Source organism: Echeneis naucrates, chromosome 21 (genome assembly GCF_900963305.1).
Source record: "Echeneis naucrates chromosome 21, fEcheNa1.1, whole genome shotgun sequence".
NCBI classification, from domain to species: Eukaryota; Metazoa; Chordata; class Actinopteri; order Carangiformes; family Echeneidae; genus Echeneis; species Echeneis naucrates.
The window spans coordinates 6,830,893-6,852,429 of NC_042531.1; the positions used below are offsets into that span (position 1 = coordinate 6,830,893).

The 21,537-nt window shown below is 43.1% G+C and overlaps 1 protein-coding gene across 5 annotated transcripts in view; it reads right to left on the minus strand.

Moving 5' to 3' along the window:
• Window positions 1-21,537, minus strand: part of fgf14 (fibroblast growth factor 14) — an 85,108-nt gene that overhangs the window by 29,123 nt on the left and 34,448 nt on the right. Inside the window, exon 1 of one of the 5 annotated variants that reach the window (XM_029530458.1) lies at window positions 2,595-2,787. The exons of 3 other annotated variants lie outside the window; for them this stretch is intronic. In XM_029530458.1, the coding sequence (XP_029386318.1) occupies window positions 2,595-2,787 (193 nt within the window). Of the gene's footprint in view, window positions 1-1,151; window positions 1,262-2,594; window positions 2,788-21,537 lie in introns of those variants that run through there. One more of the 5 variants, XM_029530461.1, reaches the window with a different exon arrangement.

The window sequence follows — 21,537 nt, forward strand, 5'->3', positions numbered from 1 at the left end:
GCAAAGGAAAAACTACAGCACTCACAGCCCTTCCCCATTTCTATTGCATCAACAACATCTCTGCCGTTTCAACAACAACCCATCTGATGCAGATAGCCCTCACAGCTGACTAATGACGCACCGCTGTGTGCTGTCGAATAAACAGCCACGACGAAAGCAAAGCATTCGTGCCAATTGGGTTTTTAGATCATGTAAGCTAATCTCATGGCCTGATCTATGTAACACGATCTAACGATCTGTGGATCTGATCTAGTGAGATAATTGGAGCCAGAGCAGGGAGATTATGGCTGTGCCCAAACTGCACGTGGCCCCCAGCTCACCTCAGCTCATCAAATCCCTTAAATAAATTCAGCGTGATCATTTGCTCCACATCAGCCGTCAAAAGGTATGGCTGATTTACGATTAAAGAGGAAACAATGTGCTCCCAGTACATTCCTTTTCACAGTGTCAATCAATACAGCCCATAAGAATAGCTAATCTGGAGCCTCCCTCAGAAGATCAGTGAGATCAATGAGAGCCAAAGAGTACATTTTAGACACCTGCACTGCCGACAGTGATTCTGAATGATTGCTGTGGAAATCTGAAGGTAACTTCAATGTATTATAGAGTGGATGGTTGGAAAGCTGCTCCTCGCCCTCTCACTGAGTAGCCCAATGTCCCTCTCACCCAGTAGATGAAGATAACAGTGATGTCTACGTGTTTTCACAACACCTTTGATCCAAAACAAAACAAAAACAACAACAACAAAAAAAGTCCTTCTGGGTTCCAATATAACATTAAGCACACCAAACAAGTCATTAGTCTTCCTTAACTGCGTGCTTGTGCGATAATACAGTGAATAACAGGGAAGGGGGGAGAAGACAGGAAGGAAAAGTGCGTGAGCCAAGTGTGGAGAGAAATAATGGTATGTGAAGTAGTCTGATATTACTTGGTAAAGATTTTCCTAATTCTCATGTGAGCCTGAAATTAATGAAGTAAACTCCCATTAGCCCTTTAATCGCAAATAACGTAAAATTAAAGCAAGAGAAAACAGAGTCTCTGCTCTGATTAGAGCTTCAAAAAGGAGGCCAAAACACCCAGGCTGCTTTGGTCTTAAAATGTTTTGGGTTTTTTTTTTTTTTTTTTTTTATTTAAGGGGGAACATGTCTCACCTTCCAGACAGGTGTGCTGGCACCATTACTGTGGATTATCATTACTCTGAGGCTCAGGCAGCCCCTGAGTTCTCCTGTAAAATGGCCGTTCCAGGTGTGATGTAAAGTCCTTTCAGGATTGCCAGCGCAGGTTGGCTCCCAGATTTACTTGTGCTGTATCACGTGTTTTTACATCCACAGCACACACCTCTGATCCATCACATGAAAATCTAGATATATGCCACGAGGCGATCCAGAGGTGACAGAGGAGGACAATTAGACACACAAGCATTGGAAAAGCCACACACACACAGAAACAGCAGCCTGGAGGATGGCTGATTTTAACCTGCCATTCTGATGCACTCTGACCTGTCTCCAGATGTGTCCTCTGTGTGCTTTCATATAGACTCTGTTTTATCAAAGCCATTTTAATCCTTGTCAGCACTGAGGGCCAGTGAAGGGGACATTTCAGCATGTTTTTCACCTTCAGTGCAAACACAGACAAGATGCAGAAGACTCAGTCATCAAAATGGCTCTCTTTGTGAACAAGATTAAAGGCTTGAAAAATATTACTTAGGTTCTTTCTTAAAAGACAAATTATGTTTGTCATTTCAAATTTCCGTAAAAGTAGGCACGCCAAGGGTTTTTATTCAGTTCCAGCCGCCCTGCTGCAACAGGTTTGATACCTGATGATTCAGAGGAGAGCAGACAACCACCTCCATCATTCACTAACAGGGGGGAAATAATTCAGGTAATCTGTTTCCTAAACCAATTATCCTTCCTCGTGTTTTGCATGAAGAATCATTGTTGCAGTCCCCAATTACAACATTTGCACAAAAATCTGGAAAAGAAAAATTAAAGAACTTGCTCGTGACATTTGGAAAAGTGAAAGGAATTTCAGCTGGACCTCTGAGGGGCCCATCGGCCACACAGATTCACGAGAAAAGATTATGTTTGAAAGGCGTAACCTCCATTCCGTGGGAGATATTGACCTTTTTGCTTGCATTTAAATTAGTTTTATTTCTGGCACCTGTGATGTGCTTCTATAGTGAACACTCCAGCAGTGTGTATGCTTCATAACGATCAGGTGGCGTTGGGGGGTGGTGACAGCTCGGTAAACCATTTGTGACAACTAGTCAGGAGCCTGTCAGGTACACAGGGTGCATGTAAATCTGGCAGGTTTATCATCCTTATTATTATTACATAGATAAATAAATAATGCATTAACTTAGAGAAATAAATAATAACAGATGGCATTCGTCCCTCTCAATTTAACTTTTTACGCACAGAGATGCGATTTGGCACCACCATGTCTTCAGTAATAAAGAATACAGAAATGTATTTCTGACAGTTAAAGGCCCACTTAAATGATCAACCAGTGACTGTATGTATGCACGTTTACAATGAATGCACAACTCTCTACGCCTACAAAGAAGACAACCTTGTACACCAAAGTTCCCAGACCTTGTCTCCGTAGTCTCCGCTTCCTGAGGCCGAAGATGCGCACTTTAGAGAAGATGTCGACCAGGTTGCCATTGCAGAGCCCCTTGTTCTTGTTGGGGCTCTTTCTCCGTCGGTTGGTGGAGGGCCGGTCTAAATGCTGCTCCCGTGCCTGTCTCTTCTGTCTGATCAGCCCACTCGCGATAGCAGCGGCCATGGCTCAAAATGTCACAACTGCTCAGGTCCAGTCCGCACACAGGAGCACAGACTGCACAAACGGCCACCTCTCGGAAGCTCGCAGCCCGGGTCACAGTCCCATGGTGGCGGCCGAGTGATCCGTTCCGTGATGTCAAATGTCAAATTGATATATATTATGTATGAAAGGAGCTGGCTTTCTTTTCTGTCCAGGCACTACATGATAACTGTGATATGAAAAGAGCTGTCACCGTCACTCGAAAAATTCTTGGACATGATGGGGGGGGGGGAAAAAACGAAAAAAAAAAAAAAAAAATGAGATCAGTTCATGCGTAATTCCACACATGCATCAATGACCATAGTCCTGATGGGAGAGCTAAGCCAAACTCACGCGGACGGAGCATTCAGAGCGTTATTCATACCTGCAAAGTGATGTTTTTGCTCATTGTCTGTGACATGTTCAGTGGCATCGCCTCCTTAAATGTCCAGCTGCAGCTTCCTCACAGCACATTCACCCACTCTTTCCTCCTTTTCGCCCTCCGCTCTCTCCTCCTCCTCCTCCAGCCAGACGAGGGGTGCTCTGATCGTTAGAGTCGCTGTTGTTGGGGATGTGGGGGGGGGTAATGGTGTGTGTGTGTGTGGGGGGGGGGGGGGGGGGGCGCATGTGCATGTGAGCCGCCAGCAATCAAGCAAGGAAACACGGGAGCCTCCTTTCCAACGAAGACCACCACCACCCCGAGTGAAGGCAGAGCGACCCGGCCGAAGCGAACTCCCCAAGTTTGCGGGAAGAAAATCCGCGACAGGGAACCCGCGATGACTGATCAACAGCCACACGTCTTTTTTCTTCTTCTTCTTCTTCTTCCTCTTTTGGAGGGGCGTGCAAAGAAAATACGCAACCGTGTAGTTAAATTTGATGCCGCTGGATGAATTCATGCAAAGTTGCGCTCCAACTACCCGCCGATCCGCCGAATGATGTTCTCAAAACATATTTTCCTCTCGATATTTCACAACCACAACACAGGCGGGTGGGCGCGATGGGAGGCTGGGAGAGAAAACACACACACACACACACACACACACACACACACACACACACAGACAAAGCTTATTTGAGTCCTGTGGAGATGACGTCTGCATTGTGTGGCAAGCTGCATACAAATACACAAACTTCAACCCCTCCGGCGATCAGCTCACAGTTCGACCCCGGCGGGTTTTCATATATTTATCTGCTGTGTGCCGATTGGTGCGTAAAGGGTGGCACGCCATCATTTATTTTCCCACGCTCAACAAGAGAAAAACCCGACAGGAAGTGGTGGTCAACAAGACTGTGTGTGTGTGTGTGTGTGTGTTTTCCCTCCCAGACAGATACCCCACATCAACATATCCTCTCCATCAACAAGTACCTAACCACTAGTTGGTACACGCCTGAGGGAGGGAGGGACACCACCCCCCACCCCCCCACCCCTTGAAGGTGTGGATCCTCCCATTTAAATGTATCTTTAATTCTTTGCCATCCTCGGTGTGCTCTCCGTAGCATACGGTTACATAAAGACAGAATCACAGTCAAATGTGAAGCTGAGCTGACAGAATGGCTTCAATCTCCCATCAGAGTCAAACCTAATGATGATAAACAGAAACAAAAACGCCTCATGTTGTGTCTCTCAGGACGAAACAGCCAGCAGCTGCAGCTGGAAGGCCTTCATTAGTCAGGAGCCCTGCGCGCTTTCAGCACCACGGACAGCGCCAGACTAATGACGACAGGGAATGTTTCCCTCCGGCCGGAAATCCATCAACACCATCAACACCATCAGCTCCAACTTCAGCTCCATCAACACCATCAACACCATCAGCTCCAACTTCAGCTCCATCAACACCATCAGCTCCAACTTCAGCTCCATCAACACCATCAACACCATCAGCTCCATCAGCGACATCAACACCATCAGCTCCAACTTCAGCTCCATCAACACCATCAACACCATCAGCTCCAACTTCAGATCCATCAACACCATCAGCTCCAACTTCAGCTCCATCAACACCATCAACACCATCAGCTCCAACTTCAGCTCCATCAACACCATCAACACCATCAGCTCCAACTTCAGCTCCATCAACACCATCAGCTCCATCAGCGACATCAACACCATCAGCTCCAACTTCAGCTCCATCAACACCATCAGCTCCATCAGCGACATCAACACCATCAACACCATCAGCTCCAACTTCAGCTCCATCAACACCATCAGCTCCATCAGCGACATCAACACCATCAGCTCCAACTTCAGCTCCATCAACACCATCAACACCATCAGCTCCAACTTCAGATCCATCAACACCATCAGCTCCAACTTCAGCTCCATCAACACCATCAACACCATCAGCTCCAACTTCAGCTCCATCAACACCATCAACACCTTCAGCTCCATCAGCACCATCAACACCATCAGCTCCATCAACACCATCAACACCATCAGCTCCATCAACACCATCAACACCATCAGCTCCAACTTCAGCTCCAACTTCAGCTCCATCAACACCATCAACACCTTCAGCTCCATCAGCACCATCAACACCATCAGCTCCATCAGCACCATCAACACCATCAGCTCCAACTTCAGCTCCATCAACACCATCAACACCATCAGCTCCATCAACACCATCAGCTCCATCAACATCATCAACACCATCAGCTCCACATTCAGCTCCATCAACACCATCAAAAACATCAGCTCCACCTTCAGCTCCATCAACACCATCAGCCAGCTCCACTTTAAGTTCCAACCTCAGCTCCATCAACACCATCATCTCCACCCACAATGTGTGTAGCACAACCAGCCAGTATGCTGTTTTTATTAAGCCACCTCCACCTCCACCTCCACCTCCACGCCACACTGGCCAATTCAGACTCTGGATCTTGATGTTTAACAAAATAAACACCCCTGAGCGCCGGGCTTCATTTCATGTAAGTCTCAATCACAAGCGCAGAAATTAAAACTCAAGAGAGCCATCTGCTGTTTGTGGCTGTAATTAAACATTCGGGCTCAAAGGGGAGCGAAGCCGCCGCTTCCGTTGGCCTCACTGATTCTCTGCACGCCGGGAACACCTGTTGGTATCCAGCCGCACTGATTCACGGGCACAGAGTGATATATACCGATATCATAGTTCACCCGTCGCCATTCAGCAGTCTGACAACCGGTGTCATTTAAAACCAGGAGAGCGATGGATTGACTGAAAGAACACTCAGTGACGGATTTGTTCTAACTATGACTCTTCATGTAAACATCAGGTATGTGCACCGCCGTCGCTCTCTCTCTCTCGTCAGCCGGACTCAGATGTGGGGGAACATGGAGTTTATGTTGCTGTCGGGAGGGAGTGCAGTTTACTCTGCAGCCAGCAGCGGACACTGTCAGCTCAACAATGGTCCCTCGCCCACAGCGACGTGCACAGCGGCACACAGAGGGGTGGGGGCTGCTTCTCTTCAGCTCCCACAGATAACCCACCCCGCGCAGGTTTGCATTGCTTGAATACACCCAAAACTAAAGGATGATGGGAAATTATCTTACAAGCTTGGCAAACAGAATATTAGAATTGCTTTCCCCCCCTGATTTGTTTAACACAAATGTGTGCTGGATGATGGATGATGATACTGTAACAGCCATCCCAGAATAACTCAAACAGTTTTAAATAAGAATTTGTCTTCAGGCTTAAAGATATGTGACACAGTGCAAAAGAGAGCCACGGCGCAAAATTTATTTATTTGGCAAGGATCCCTTTACAACTGCCTGGCAGGGGATGAAGGTTTTGAAATCATATGCAGTGCAATGTGATCGTCTTTGTTTTCAGCCGGGACATGGATAAGTATTCTTGTGCTTGACGAATATGAGTATTCACCAATTTAAGAACAACATCAAAGGAGGAGGATTTGAACTTTTTTCATTCACACAACAAAAAGGTTGAACGCATGGACAGTTACACAAGCTGTCTGCACATAAATTAGACACGCACAAGCTAAATCCTCATGCAATCGCATACACTGGTGAAGGAAAATTCATCCACAAGCCTAATCCAGGAAAACGCTAAGTATGACATAGGATGTCAAAAAGCACAGTCAATCCTGTGAAATATTCATTTCAGGCAAAACAAGAGGTGCACATACCTACATTTTTTTTCCTCCTGCATGTGAACGTATGAGGGTCCATGGCAGTGGCCATTCCAAAGCGCTCTAAGCCAAGACCTTTTTCCTGTGACTTCTAATGCCCCAATTTATACTGCCCCTAAAAGGATCTAACATGGTTACGGTGAACTGACACTTTCCCCAACGCTGTTCACATTCATTTGTTCCCCATCACTTTGAGCACTTCATTCATTCCTCAAGTTGGGGTCGCAGAGAAAGGTAATTAAAAGAACACACTTCGACATTTCGTCTGAGACCGGCTGCAAATGAAACAGGACTAACTGTTGCCTTAGGACGTCATTTGGAATAAACTAGGCAGTTGCATGAAGATACATGGGAAAAGTGTGCATTTCAGCTCATGCTCGCCGGGTATCAATATATTCTTGATACAAGATATCAGAAACTATATAATATCATGCACATCATTTATTGTATGAAAAACCTGGGAACCAAAATGAGCCAACCATTTGTTGAAAGCTTTTGATGAGGACTTATGAAGCCAGAGCCTCATCAGGTCAGAACATTTTAATCAAATCTCCTCTGAGGAAATTACATTATTGTTAGTTAGATGACCGGCTGCATAGGCACTGCAAATGTCACCCAATGGAACTGAGATAAACAGCCTATTTGATTATTGCTATTACTTTGCCTCCAGGCCATGTTCTTTTATCACCCATCCTGATAGGAAAAGCAGTCAGTGAGACTCAGCACTTTTCAAGCCCAGTGAAATAAAAGAAGCTTCACTTGCTGGAATCACATTACAGTTCATCATCAATGACTGAGAATTTATTTAATTTGAGATGAGTAATGACTTTGCTTAGCTTAGGATTTATGTAATTTCTCCTTCTCTCCCTTGTCTTTCTCTTGCTGCCCCCACTGCTTTAGCCATGTAATCGCTGAATATCACGAGTCCATCAACTGGAGCTACAGAAGCTTAGAGAGGCTGGAGCATGTGTATGGGTCTAATAGTTCCATCTCATCGGAGAGCTAAGACGTATGACTGTACATCAAGTGTTTTAAAGGGGAATGAAAATGGAGAGCTTTGGTAAAGTGGTCACGATTGAGGAGTGCAGGAGCTTAGTGACAGAGAGAACAATTAGGGGGGTGTAAGATTTAGAAATATATATATACCTGCTATTCTAATGTACAATCAAAACTAAATACCACCACGACTGACAGCAGCTAAAAGACATCCCATAAACAAACAGTGGATTTATGGGGTTCATTGTACAGAGCCACTCAGTACTTACATGGGCGGTCTAATTTAATTCAATAACAGCTCTGCCATGAATTCTACCTGTACCATTTTTTGTTATTTATTACTAATACGACTGCTGCATCGTGCCAGAAAGACTTCATTATAATTCAGCCGAGAACAACAACAGCAAGATTACCTCACTGCTGAAACAGGTCATTTAATCGACATGCAAAAATGAACATTATTAGCAGTCACATTGGACTGTGCAGGAGTACCTAATGAAGTAGTAACTGATTGTGCTAAATAATCATTAACTTAAGGATTGCAGGAGCCACCAGTGCGTCATGAAGGCCTAGCGTCTCTTTCTTGGGGCCACTGCTCATTTTCCAAGGTTTCCTCCGGCTGTTTCCTGCAGCAGTCTGACAACTTGCAAGTGAATGGATGGACGTTTGAATGAGCTTCCTGGAGTGATCAAAAGAGAGGCAATCTTTAAGTGCTGCTTTATTGCCACCAGGAAGACCCATGCAACCCTGTCAATGAATAATACATTTCAAAGGGTTAGAAAACAACCCCTGGGGAGATTTAGTTCCAAACGAGTGGCGAGGGAGCCGACACATTAAGTCTCTGCTTTAAATAGCTGGTTCATCATCTCATGCAGCGCGTTGTAAAATCATTTAAATGTACATCCCATAAATGCTGCTAGGTGTACTAAATGTGCCACGGGAGAATATGTATAGCCATATTACAATATGTCTCGCTGTTGCGAGTGTGATGGAGTGCTGCCCCTCCCTGTGGGATGATATTACACAGGGCCTGAGGTGTGGGGGCTGCCGACAGAGACATTAATGAAACACAGTGGCTTCACACTGTGAGCTCCACTCACAAATAGCTCAGTCTAAGCTGCCAACCTGAACCTGGACTCAACCTCGCAAGATTTGGTTTCTCTGAGTGATATTTGCTATATTCTTACTCAAATCACTCGACAGTCAGCCAATCAGAAGAGAGGTTCAGAGCTTGTCTTCTGATTGGCTTATTGACCTGTTGTGCCGAGAGCTCCAGAGCTCAGGACCTCACAGAGGAGATGTGAAACGGCACTGCCATGTTCAGGTACTAAAACCGCAACCTGAAGAGGCCAGTTGGTGAAATGAATAAATGTGTGGCTGAGGGCTTTTCACAGACACACACCACTCTTGTGTTTTTTACTTTTAAAGTAACACACAAAAGTGGTGTCAAAGGAAAACAGTTGAGTACAAAAATATATAAAAGTAGAGATGCAAACTAAGATGGAAAAAACCAAAAGCAAGACACGCGGAGGCAGAACACTGACATAATGCAATGTGGAGTCAACATGCTGGTCACACACACCCTCTCTGTTCTCTCTCTCTCTCATTCTTTCTTTCCATCTGTACACACACACACACACACACAGCTCCATCCTTTGATCCTATTTTAAGTCTGCAGCAGTGATGGAATGTGCCTTGTCAGCAGCACTGCAGAGTGAGGTTCTTGGAGAAGCCCTGGGCAGTGTGGGAGAATATCAATTAGTCCACAACCCTCTGGAAAGTCCTGCTTCTGTTGCTGGGGGCTGACATCATGCATGTGTGTGTGTGTGTGTGTGTTAGTGTGCACACGTTGTCGTTTGCTTGATTGCTTGGTGCATAGGTGTGTAAGTAACAAACAGACAATGTGTTTGCCCACTTGGTAATGCATAGAGTGCATAGGTGTGCACATTAATGTGAATCATTTTCTGATTCAGGTGAAGGACCTCTGTGCATGTTAGTGCCGAAGGGCTTACCAGGATGGTAATGAGGGTGATGTCAGGTCAGGCCAAGCGATATGGAGAAAATCAGGCCAGTAAATGCCTCCCTGAATGCAAAAAAGAAATCCACAACACTATCTTGGAATCAGAATCCAGCAAAAGAAAAATCGTACATTTGCAGAAAACATGCCTGCTGAGCAAAGTTACTTTTCTGTATTTCTTCTATCTTCACATGCATAAATGGAACAGCCAGTGACCTTCAGGTGTGGTCAGTGCCTTTTCTTCCAATCTGGCTCCCTGTCAAGCTGCCGTCCCGAGATGATACCTGATGTGAATGCAGGCGTAAGAAGCCAACAGCTCTATCAGAGTGTCTGCCTACCTCTTGTGGCCTCACCGTTACAGACAGCTCTTATACACCACAGAAAAATTACCACGCACTATAAAAACCCATATACACCAGCAGGTCCACAGAACAAGCACACATCGAACAGCACGAAAGAGGAGGACAGCTTCGACGAGGCCACATGAGAAGGATGTTTGGGAGAAAATCCATTCTTAGATTTGCAAGCCCGAACACACACAGTAATCCTAATCTTTAAATAGAGTCCAAACATAATGAAGAAATAACGGTTGAATTTCAGACCTTGAAGGAAAACACGATAGCAATGATATATCTGTGTAGTACATAATTACATGGTGTTATGTTCTGGGCCAGTAACCTTCAGAAGGCTGCCAGCCATGAAACAGCCTCATATATAACCCCAGTAAGAGTGCATGATGACATTTTTTCTGTTGTGTTTTTGTAGGTTTAAAGACCCTTCAACAGGAGAGCTATTCCTATACATTTCCAAACCTTATGCTAAGCTATGCTAAGCTAACTGTTTATAATACAGTGGTGACAGTGGTTGCAATCTTATCACCCAATTTGTGGCCAAAGTTGCGTTTAACCACATCACCTCTATAAATCTCTGCACTTAATCCTTTATTTCCTAATTGTGTCGGATTTAACATAATCAAAATATATTATTTTAGCTAAGCTTAGCTATTATTTCTCAGTGACGCATGAAGCTAACAAAGAACATGCACATGCAGTGCATATATTGTATGTGTGTGCACATAAACATGAATGATCATCTGATTCAGGGGAAATGTCCTGATTGTAGTTTTGAGCTTTGATAGAATGAGTTGATTGAGTGTGAGCTCCAAATCCGAAGTCAACAATACCACCACCACACGGTTTTAAGTTCAAAGCAACTTTAAACAGCAAAATGTTCCAACATTCTGTACGTTAGCAGTTCCAGGCGGTAGTGTGCTGGGAAAAAAAAAATGCGACAAGGTAAACATGCTATTTTCTAAGAATTATAAACCGTCTTTATTACAACGTGGCAGAGGTCATCTGGCTAATGAAAGGATCATGGCTGTAACCATAAGAAATTACAGCTCCATGAAATTTTGTGTCTAATAAATGTGCTTCATATAACTCCCATTGTAGTGTGTCCTTCACAGAGGTCTATTAGGGTGTGTTCATACGATATGCGCCATAGATCTCCACGGAGACAGTGTGTGAATGGGACCTCGGCCATCTCTGACTGGGAAGAGCAATAAACTTTTCCCCGAGAGACAATGAAAGACTAACGATGTCTGTAATGGTCAAAGTTATGATGCTTGTCTTCATTAGCTGGGGCTAGACTTTGGCCACTATGACCCACTTAGCCCTGGAAATAAACTAAGAATCAAAAAAGAACAAATGGCGTCTCCACAGACATATTGTCCATGCGTGTGTGAGTGTTCGACTGCAAGCTAACTGAGGTGACGGGAAGAGGAGGAACGCAGTGACAGGGGCTACTTGCTCCAGTATGGCAGCAGTTATTAATGGGCAGACATTACCACACTCTCGCACACTTATGATGTCCATTAACGCCGTCACAGATCAAATGTTAGCACAGTTCTGAATGCATCAATACGTCTCGACTCCCTCAATCCACTTAAGGGATCCAGGGAGGTCTGCGATCCTTGAGGTAAAGCTTACGCACAAGATTAACTTAACGCCACATTAATTACAGAACAACAACCCACTACTTAGTGTCATATGTTATCCTTATCCATTTAAAACTCAGTTTCAGGATTTACAGGATGGGAGTAACACTTTTTTTTTTTTTGCATTTCAATTTATTTTATTTAGCACTAGATTTTAATTCGTTTCACACCTGCTATTTTGCTGTAACACACACCCACACACGCACGCACGCACTTCACGCACGCACATACTTCAAAAGCACCCAGTGGAAAATTGTTCACCAGCTGAGAGACACATCCTCATCTTACTCATTTGCTTTTCTTGCAACATTTGGTTCACAGCCAGTGTGAACAGCAAAAATCAACTGGCTTTACAACAATGACAACAAAAAATAGTGTGCGACTGGGCCATTTTGCGTTTACAGGGCCCACTATAAGGTAGGATAACTGATGGAGGGGGCAATGCTGATCACTTGTATCTTTAAGAAGGACTTATGCTTGATGCCAGATGTGAAACGTGATGAGAGGCACTTAAGGGAGAAGAGACAGTGATGCCCTGTATCAGCAGTGATGAGCAGCGTGAGAAACATCAAAACTACAAAAGCACGACTAAACTAACACAAACACACATGGGGGGAAAAGGTTAGTGTCTATCTCAATCCATGGAATGGATAAAGAAAGATATGTGTACTCTGGACTTTTTTATACTGTCTGTCTTTTTGTATCTCTTTCATGTTCTGTTATTAGAAAACTTCTCATATCGGAAGAAAGTTTTTACTCCAGGAGAAAAATAATGGATTTTTTCTTTTTTGGGTTGATGTTAAAACTGAACTTTACGGCTAAGTTCATTAACTCTTTCCAGCCTGTTGTATGAACTAACTGGAGTTCAGTGACACAGATGACAGTAGTGTTGTTGAAATGCTGTGCTGCCATTCAGCCACAAGAGGGCAGTGCCGAGCTCAGCAGGACATTGCTGCAGGATTACAGTGTTGATTGAGGAGAGGCAAACTGCTCTGCACAGAGAACACATTCGTTTCCTTCTAGTTTTACAAAAGCCTTTTGGTCCCCTCTCTCTCTAAAACATTTAATGTTTTATTGGCTTCTACATTCACAGAAAAACAAAAGAACTCCCACTAAACTGAGCTCCATCAACTTCAATTCAACACGTGGTGTGGAAAGATAAAGTGAATAAAACATAGAGTCGACCTCTCGGAAAGTAACAGGCTGTAATGCCGACTCTTGGTCTTGGCTGCTCTATTTTGTTCTGCATCTTTCTCTGCACTTAGACAAACCGGCTGTTGAGGGAAGACTCTAAACTACAGCTAAAGCGATTCACAAGAAAATAAAAACACTCAATTTTTTTCCCCCTCTATAGACAACTAAGATGCCCTCAAGTGGCCAAAACAGGCTACATCACAGATCCTTTGTGGACACACACACACACGTGTCCCATAGTGGCAACCTCCAAATCAGTTTATCAAATTGATCCATCAATCAATCAATTAACCTGGAAATGATGTGACAGCAGAGGGAAGCAGCGGTGAACTCCACTGTGGAGTTATGACCTAGCAAGAGGAAGTCAGGCTGTTGGGAGCAGTAACTAATATTAGAGTCAGTAGTGATAAGCCATAATCTGATTGTGTTTGGTGCTGTAAAACACCTATTGATTCTCTGCTCCAAAATGGTATTTTCAAAATATAAGAATGTATGTTACACAAAAAAATTTATGTTTGTGTCAACATGTGTGTGTGTGAATGTAAATGGAAGAGATAAGCGGAATAAAGAGAATGACAAAAACAAAGAAAAATGGATGAAAAGGATAAAGAGGCATTTGTTTTTATTTTGGAAAGTTATATAATAGAGGCACAGGGGGTTGTGTGATATATAGATCAGAGCCTTAGGACACATAGTTTCCAATAGCAGTCAGTGGTGCAGTGCCGTAGGATCAGTCTGTGCACACGCACGCACGCACGCACGCACACAAACACAAACACAAACACAAACACACACACACACACACACACACACACACACACACACACACACACACACACACACCCTGAGCTGGCTGTTATTGCGTACAGGGAGCACACAGTTGGCTTTGTGTTTATGTGTTGTTGATTTAATGTAAAAAGCAGACATTAGCCGTTCCCAGTCAATCGCTGAGTCTCCAGCTGCACTGTATTATGTATTATACACATCAGCACAAACAAACAACAGCAGTGCCATGTAGGTCCTTCATATGGTTAACAGGTTAAGTTCAGTGTGCATATCAACAGGCTCTATGACATGAAAAGCAGAAAATCACAATGCAAAGATTCAACACACCAGGCAGAACAATAACAAAATGAAAGCCTAAATGCCAAGCTCACTATTTACAGCCCGAGGGCCCCATTAACATATATGCAAATCAGGATCATGAAATAATAATAAGAGAAATTTAAACTTTATTAAAACGGAGGGATGGATACATTTTGCCGTGTCCAAGTGTGAGATATAAAAGAGTGGAGGAAAGTGCCACATTTCCCTCTCTGCTGTTAAGGGCCTAATGAGAAATGACACATTTGTAATTACAGTGGACTATAATTAGCTGGTGTGTAAGTGAGACGCCAGAACTTTATGACTGGGCTACACATGGGGGAGGGAGCGTTAAGTTTAAGTAGAACGTTACTTAAAGTTCATGCACGAAGCTTTACGGCTCTAATTTTCTTTTCACGTAAAACAGGACTGTTGGGGCAGGACTTTGTTTGAGAGCTGAGAAATCAGCAGGACACAGCCTGCTATGTGGACATGTAGATGTTAGCCTTGGCTGCGCTGATGGAGCTCACTCACCTCCTCCATCACGCCTACTTGCAGAGGAGGCGGAGGAGGTGCGTTTCTATGGTAGGCCTCGGGATATGTAAGATGGAGGTTTTGGCAGGTGATAGAGCTGTTGGACGTTGATGCTGATGATCGTGGAGCAAACTGACACATCTCTGACCTCATACGAGCACTGATTCAGTTAAAGGGACACTTCTGGGTTTTTTCAACAGTGAGGCATTTTGTCTGTGAATGAACTAATCCTGCTTCAGAAACTGTAAACTGAGACAGTAAAGCCAACGAAGTAAGAACATTTCCTCAAGTTCTAAATTTTGGCTCTCTTAGGTACTTGCACTTCATGTTTGGAGTCGAATCAAAAGGATTCATTTTACATAAAAAGGAAAACCTTGTAAGTAGATGATAATCTATAGAATTTCTCTGAGAGCTTCAGTTGATTTTAATTTAAAACAATAATAAATTCAGTAAACAAGATATGTAGTATTATTGTACATCAGGACTTCGAGAAGCCTGTTAAATTTCAGCTCCTTTTAACAAAATATATGATCATTCAAAAGGACGCTTCAGTTTTAGTGCTTAAATTTTGATGCTTTAAGTAAAAAGTATAAATATCTGATTCTGATATATATTCTGATATATATTACTGATATAAATATCTGACAAATTTTTTGAATACTTGCAATGGAGTGATTTTGCCTGTGGTATGATATATATATATATATATATACACACACACACACACACTTTGATTTAATCTATTAAGGACTTCAGTTCATTCTCTTGCGTTTTTGTTTTTTTTTTTTAATCACCAATAATACATAGACATGGCCATCAAATTAATCTAAATATATCTGAAACTGCAATACGGCCAAGCACAACATCACAATCATTGAGAAGTAGATGAAAATGAAAGGCAAAAATTATCATCCCAACTGAAAATTGCTATTTTTTAATTAATTAATTAATTTATTTATTGCCCATCCTGATTTAACATAAAACTAAGCACAGATCTGCTCTTGGACCTTCTGAGTGAAACGAAGAAGAGGTAGCTCTCTATTCGGCAGTGGAAATGTGGGTTGGTGCTTGAGCAGTGGTTTAAAAACGCTCCTGAGAATGTTTTAATACTTGTTTTGACATGATAAGTTGTCACCCATGTAATTAATTTCTCATAGATGAATTGGACCTCGCTCCAGCTACTCCAGCTAACTTTCAGAAGAATGAAAGCACCACAAAGCCATTCAGACTTACTCTTGTCTTGATCACCAGGTTTTTACAAAAAAAAGATTGTTCCCTGAAAAATCTATGATCAAATTTTATTGAGTGACTTTTTCTATTCATTCTTTAAAGGGCATATGGATCAATTAAAAGAGAATGCGCATTGGAAACAGACGCCACTGACGACGTGGTGTCTATGTCCCAGAGGTTGCGTATGTTTTGTTGAGCCGTTGTTTCAGTGTTTTTCCAGCCGACCGAGGAGCTGACCTTTCGACTTGGCTCTAAAAATGGCAACACTCAAATAAAAGGGAGCTCCTGGGATAAGTAAGATGCTTGTGAAGTACAGGTGCACACAAATGTCTACTCTCACAAAAGCTTCCACGCATATGCAGGGATATTAGCACACACGCAGAAACACACACTACTCACTCCACGAGCACTCCCATGAAACCTGGTCAATTCCTCTTCAGGAAGATGATGTTCCCTAACAGAAAGCCTGAATTAGTTTTCATGTTGGTGTTTCACAGACAGTTCTAACAGCAGTACTAGCGACTAGCAATTCTAGCTTTTTAAATTTATACCTACATCTGTTGTGCTGTCCTCAGTTCAGCTTTAATTTGAATTCCGATCATTTAAGCTGAGCAAGAACAGAGAATTAATTCAAAGAAAACTGTTTGTTTGAAATGGGGTCCCATGTCCCTCATGACTCTTTGTAGAACTCTGAGCTGCTGGTTAAATCTCTCTGTTTTGCTTTAATGGTGACCACAAATTTCACGATAACTATCATAAACTTTATGTACCAATGTACAAAAAATGGTGATCCCTTAGAAATATCGGCTGACTCAGCACTTGCCCTCAGTTCTGTGGAGCTTTTTAGCCATTAAGATTTTTGTATAATATGTACTTTCAGAGTAAAAGTTCAGATTAACTGATGGTAAACTACCTGTTCTGTACCAAAATCTGCAACTAGCGAAGATAATGGAGCATTTAACAGCCAACAGAAAGTTTTTCCCTCAGGAGGTAGTGTAGACAAACAACAAAAAAGAAATGGCACAACTAATAGTGTTTTTTTGTGTTTGTTTTCTTTTCATCTTGGATAAATATAAGACATGAGGATGGATGTGATAGATGCACAGCTGAGCCGACTGATGGCCATACCATGGTTAGGACAGGCCGACAGCAGCAACAGCTGCAACTTTTCACTTTTCCAGAAAAATGACGGTACGAGAAACAGCGAGTGTTATGCAAATTTTTGCACCTTGCTTTTGACTTGGTTTGACTTTAAAGTGTGCTTGTCACCAACGAGGTGCACTAAATAGCTGCAGCACCAGGTGCCAGGTGAACCTACTCCCCTGAGCCGAGACATTTCACCAGCTCACTGCAACTGTTGATTCACCACAGACAAGCCAATCCTCCCTCCCTCCCTCCCTCTCCCTGTTGTGTTTTGGTCTCGTCCTCTTTGTACACACACACACTGAAATGCATTTGCAGAGTGTTACAGGGAGAGAGAGTCCTCCTCAAGAAAGCCGAAAGACTCTGCAGTGCAAACACACGTTGCTAAGGAACACATGGGAAGCTCCCTGAAGCTCCACTAAGTTCAGCGGCTTGTCACAAGCCTACACACAGTGCACAGGTAAACACGCTGAGTCAAGTTTTCAGGCCCTTCTGTGTACTTTAAACCCGCATGAGTAGTTTGAGCAGCTAACACCCTCAGGCGGGCTGAATACATCTTAAAATATACTAACACATTTTGATGACATTTAACAGAAAAAGTACAAAGGGGAAAAACTAAAAGAGTGTGACTGAAAAATGACGGCACAGGAGAATGAGTGAAAGGAGGGACAGCGGCGCCGTGCTGCAGAAGCAGAGGAGCCAGGCCTTGTAATTTATGGGAGCCCATACTCATAAAACATGAATCTTGTCCATGAAGTGCTGAATCATTGTGTGTGTGTGCACCCACCGGTCTGCTTCCCACTCCCACGTGTATATATATATGTATGCATGCAAGCAAATACGCACAGCCGCGGACACAAACACACACACAGCGTCCACCCACAAGGAGTCCATCTCTTATTCACACACTCCAGCACTGTCCCACTTTGCAGGGCGGACGCTCACCCTCTATCTAAATCATCATTTTATGATGATATAAACATAAAACACCTCCAACTCTCAGGTCTGTCTTACCCGACTCCCCCAACCCTCCCCCCTCCACCCCACACCCCCGCAGCACCCGGCCTGCACACATAGTCCTTCCTCCCACTGCACTTCATGTGCTAGCAAGAGCATTCCCAATAAAACTATTTTATTATGAGCCCTCTCCTTTAGGGTTGAAGTGGCTCAGTTCAGCTCTTCAGCTCAGCAGACACTCAATACAAGCGGTAGCATGACATCATCACTGCGAGTCAACCTGGTGCAGCATTAGCAAATTCAACACAGTAAAAGCTTCACATGTTAAAGGTGTTAGGGAAAAACCAAGCATCATCTGTCACAACCAAGCACCGTATTGGGGGAATTTGTAAACAAATGTGATTTTGATCTGAAGCACGGGGTACCTCTGACAACTACAGCTCTACATTACATTCTTTAGTAATTACAGCAGCTAAACAATACACCAGGCTTATTCTATTATTTCCAGAGTTGAAAGTGAGTGATTGGAGGGATACCAAATTGGAATTAAATTATTTGCTCTACAGTGTCACAGTCAAAGTCTGCTGCCAATTAGAGAACGAGTACAAACTCATAAACTCAATATTTATTTGGCATGCAGCATTGGGGGAGTTGTTTCACTCTGGAGCTGTCCAAATGTTTAATTTTCAGCTTATTCATGGTGAGCGTCATATAGAAGGGGCAGCATTTCCACTGCCAAGCATGCCCAGTGCATGCGGGAGATCCTGAGCGAGCATGGAAAGGGCGAAAACTCTTAATCTTCGCTTCCTCGGGTTTCTCCCTCCTCACATCACTCATTATTTCTTCAGTTTTCTTAAGCGTGGTTTAAATACAGTTCAACGGAAAAAGTGTCCATTTGCAATACAAACATTGGCCGTTACAGTAAGAGAGAGAGATTCAAAATGTGTTGACATGCAGAGGGCACACATTGATCTTTGCTGCATAGTAATAAACACTGGACACTGTTGAATATTCATGACCCTCCATGCTCCAAGGTGATGCGTCTGGAGGTGGACAAAGGGAGGTGGGGGCTGTCAGTGAGGGCAGACCATAGTATCGTGGAGGACTGTGAATGGTGCGGCTGGTCCACTCTACCAACCCAGCCTCCCTGTGCCACTTGATTTTAAAAGCACTGGGAGGCAAAAAGCTGCATCTTCCAATACGTGGATCTAAGTGAGGTCACTAATGCACAGAGCAGAGAGGCCAGAGTAAAGATGACAATATTTTATACATGAGAGCTCTTATGGAGAAAAACAGGACTCACATGAGAGGAAACATTCCCATTCAATAAATAATAACACGTGGTAACAGACTTGTCTGAGTTTTGATGCATTGCCATTTTCAGTTCAAGTACAGCAAAATTACCGTGGATAATTAGCGTATCTTTCATCTGCCAGTCACTGACACCGACTTGTATATATTATATAAACACCTCTGATCTCTTTAATTCAGCAAGGTGCTGCAATATTGCCACCTCTCCTTGTCATCGCTTATTCTGTGTTTAGAGTGAGAAAGACAGAGTCATTGTTTTGCGCCCGTGTGACTGCTGTGCAGGCATTATGAGAGTATGACAGCCACACTTTGACGCATGTTATCTCATAAGCGCCCAGGTAATTCATCATGGATACAGCCCCAACAGAGGCCCAGTCCTTTGTGTTAAAAGCCTCAAGAAGACCTACACTACACAGAGGTGTAAATCACCCAGACAGAATCAGGGCTGTTACAGCTAGCCTTGGCTTTCAGAACGCTCCTGTCTGTTTTAAAATATCCCCTGGCCTTCTATAATAAACCTCCCTCAATTTCAAACAGCCTACTTTGAAAGGCACCTACCTAAACAGTCCGGCACGGCTGAGACTGAACTCCGAGCGGTGGACGGTAGAGATTGCTACCTCAAAGGGATCTGCCAACATCCTGGAGTTCACTCCGAAGTAGAAGTTCATGAAGTAGAACAAATGCAGCTGTTGGAACTTTTTCCACTTTGTGCATATCAGAGATTTTCCCCACTGTGGCACACATAAGGAGGTGCACGTACGGATAGTAATACACGTCTTTGGTGTGAGCAAGATTTTCATCCAAATTGGACACAGAGTGAGAGACAGTAGCAAGGGGCTGCAGGTTGCATTCCGACATTTTAGTTAAGAAAATGCGTTTATGGTTTCGCGGCCCCCCATGCATCTCTTTGTTAATCATACCTCACTAATACTGAGATCTTAACTGGCCACACAAAGAAAATTACAATTTGATCAGTAGATCATGTCAATCAATATCTATCTGAGGTGATCCTGATTAAATCAGGCTGCAAATGTATTTCATATCCATTCGTGGTTGATTGAGATGCCGCCCATTGATTATTTCCTGAGGAAATCGTCAACATCCATCCAACGCTCCATGCGATTGATAGTTACACGCAAATAAAAATCAATACAGTCGCACAGAGGCAATGGAGCAAATGTTATTTTCATGCTTTTTCCTTAAAAATTTAACTATTGCCAACACCTTCCAGTAAAAGGCACAATAACCTGATTATTAATAGACCGTAGATCAGTGTAAAACTTTGCTTTAATCCGGTCAGTAAAACCTTAAAATGCAAAGCCAAAGTCATTAGAGCAAGCAAATTAGTGTGTAAGCACACACAAGTGGATGGAAAGGGCTGCTGATGGGGGCTCTGGGCCAAGACTGCTCCTGTGATCTATGAGAATACTATATCCAGCACCACGTGTCCTCCCTGTGAAACAGATTTCCTGACAAAATGCCCTGTTGGTGCATCAAGGAGGTTGGTGCTGATCATCAAGGAGGATCCTTTTCTAAACAGGGTGCTTTTTTTTAATGATTCTGTCCAAGACTGGAGTGAACTGAGCATTTTAACTTGAGCAATAACAAAAGAGGAATAAGTGCCAATTTTAAATTTAGAATACTTTTGTGAGTAATGAGTCACAAGCTGCAGATATGGACTCGTCAAAGCCACCTTGAATTCAATAAGAAAGTCTTTAATCAAAGACTTTGTGCTAACCTGTAATTAAATGAATAAAAAGGCTCTCCGCATTCTCCAAGAGCATCACTTAACCTGCAGGCAAGCTCCCAAGAGGCCCGCATACCTCCTACTCATGATGCACTCTCTCTCTTCATCAGCATTTTTTTTATAATATATATATATATATATATATATATATATATATATATATATATATATATATATATATATATATATATATATATATATCAGTATCTCTCAACCTGTGCACCAACAGAAATTGGCTAAGACTGCAAGAGACATGATCACTGTAGACTAACACCACACAAGTTAACAAATTCAGCTCTCGTGCTTCAAGTTTGCATGTTTAAGGCTGATAACGTGCGTCTATTGGCATCAAATCATCCATCAAGGGAGCTCTAGAGAAGTCCTCATATGCTTCAAGTCAATGAG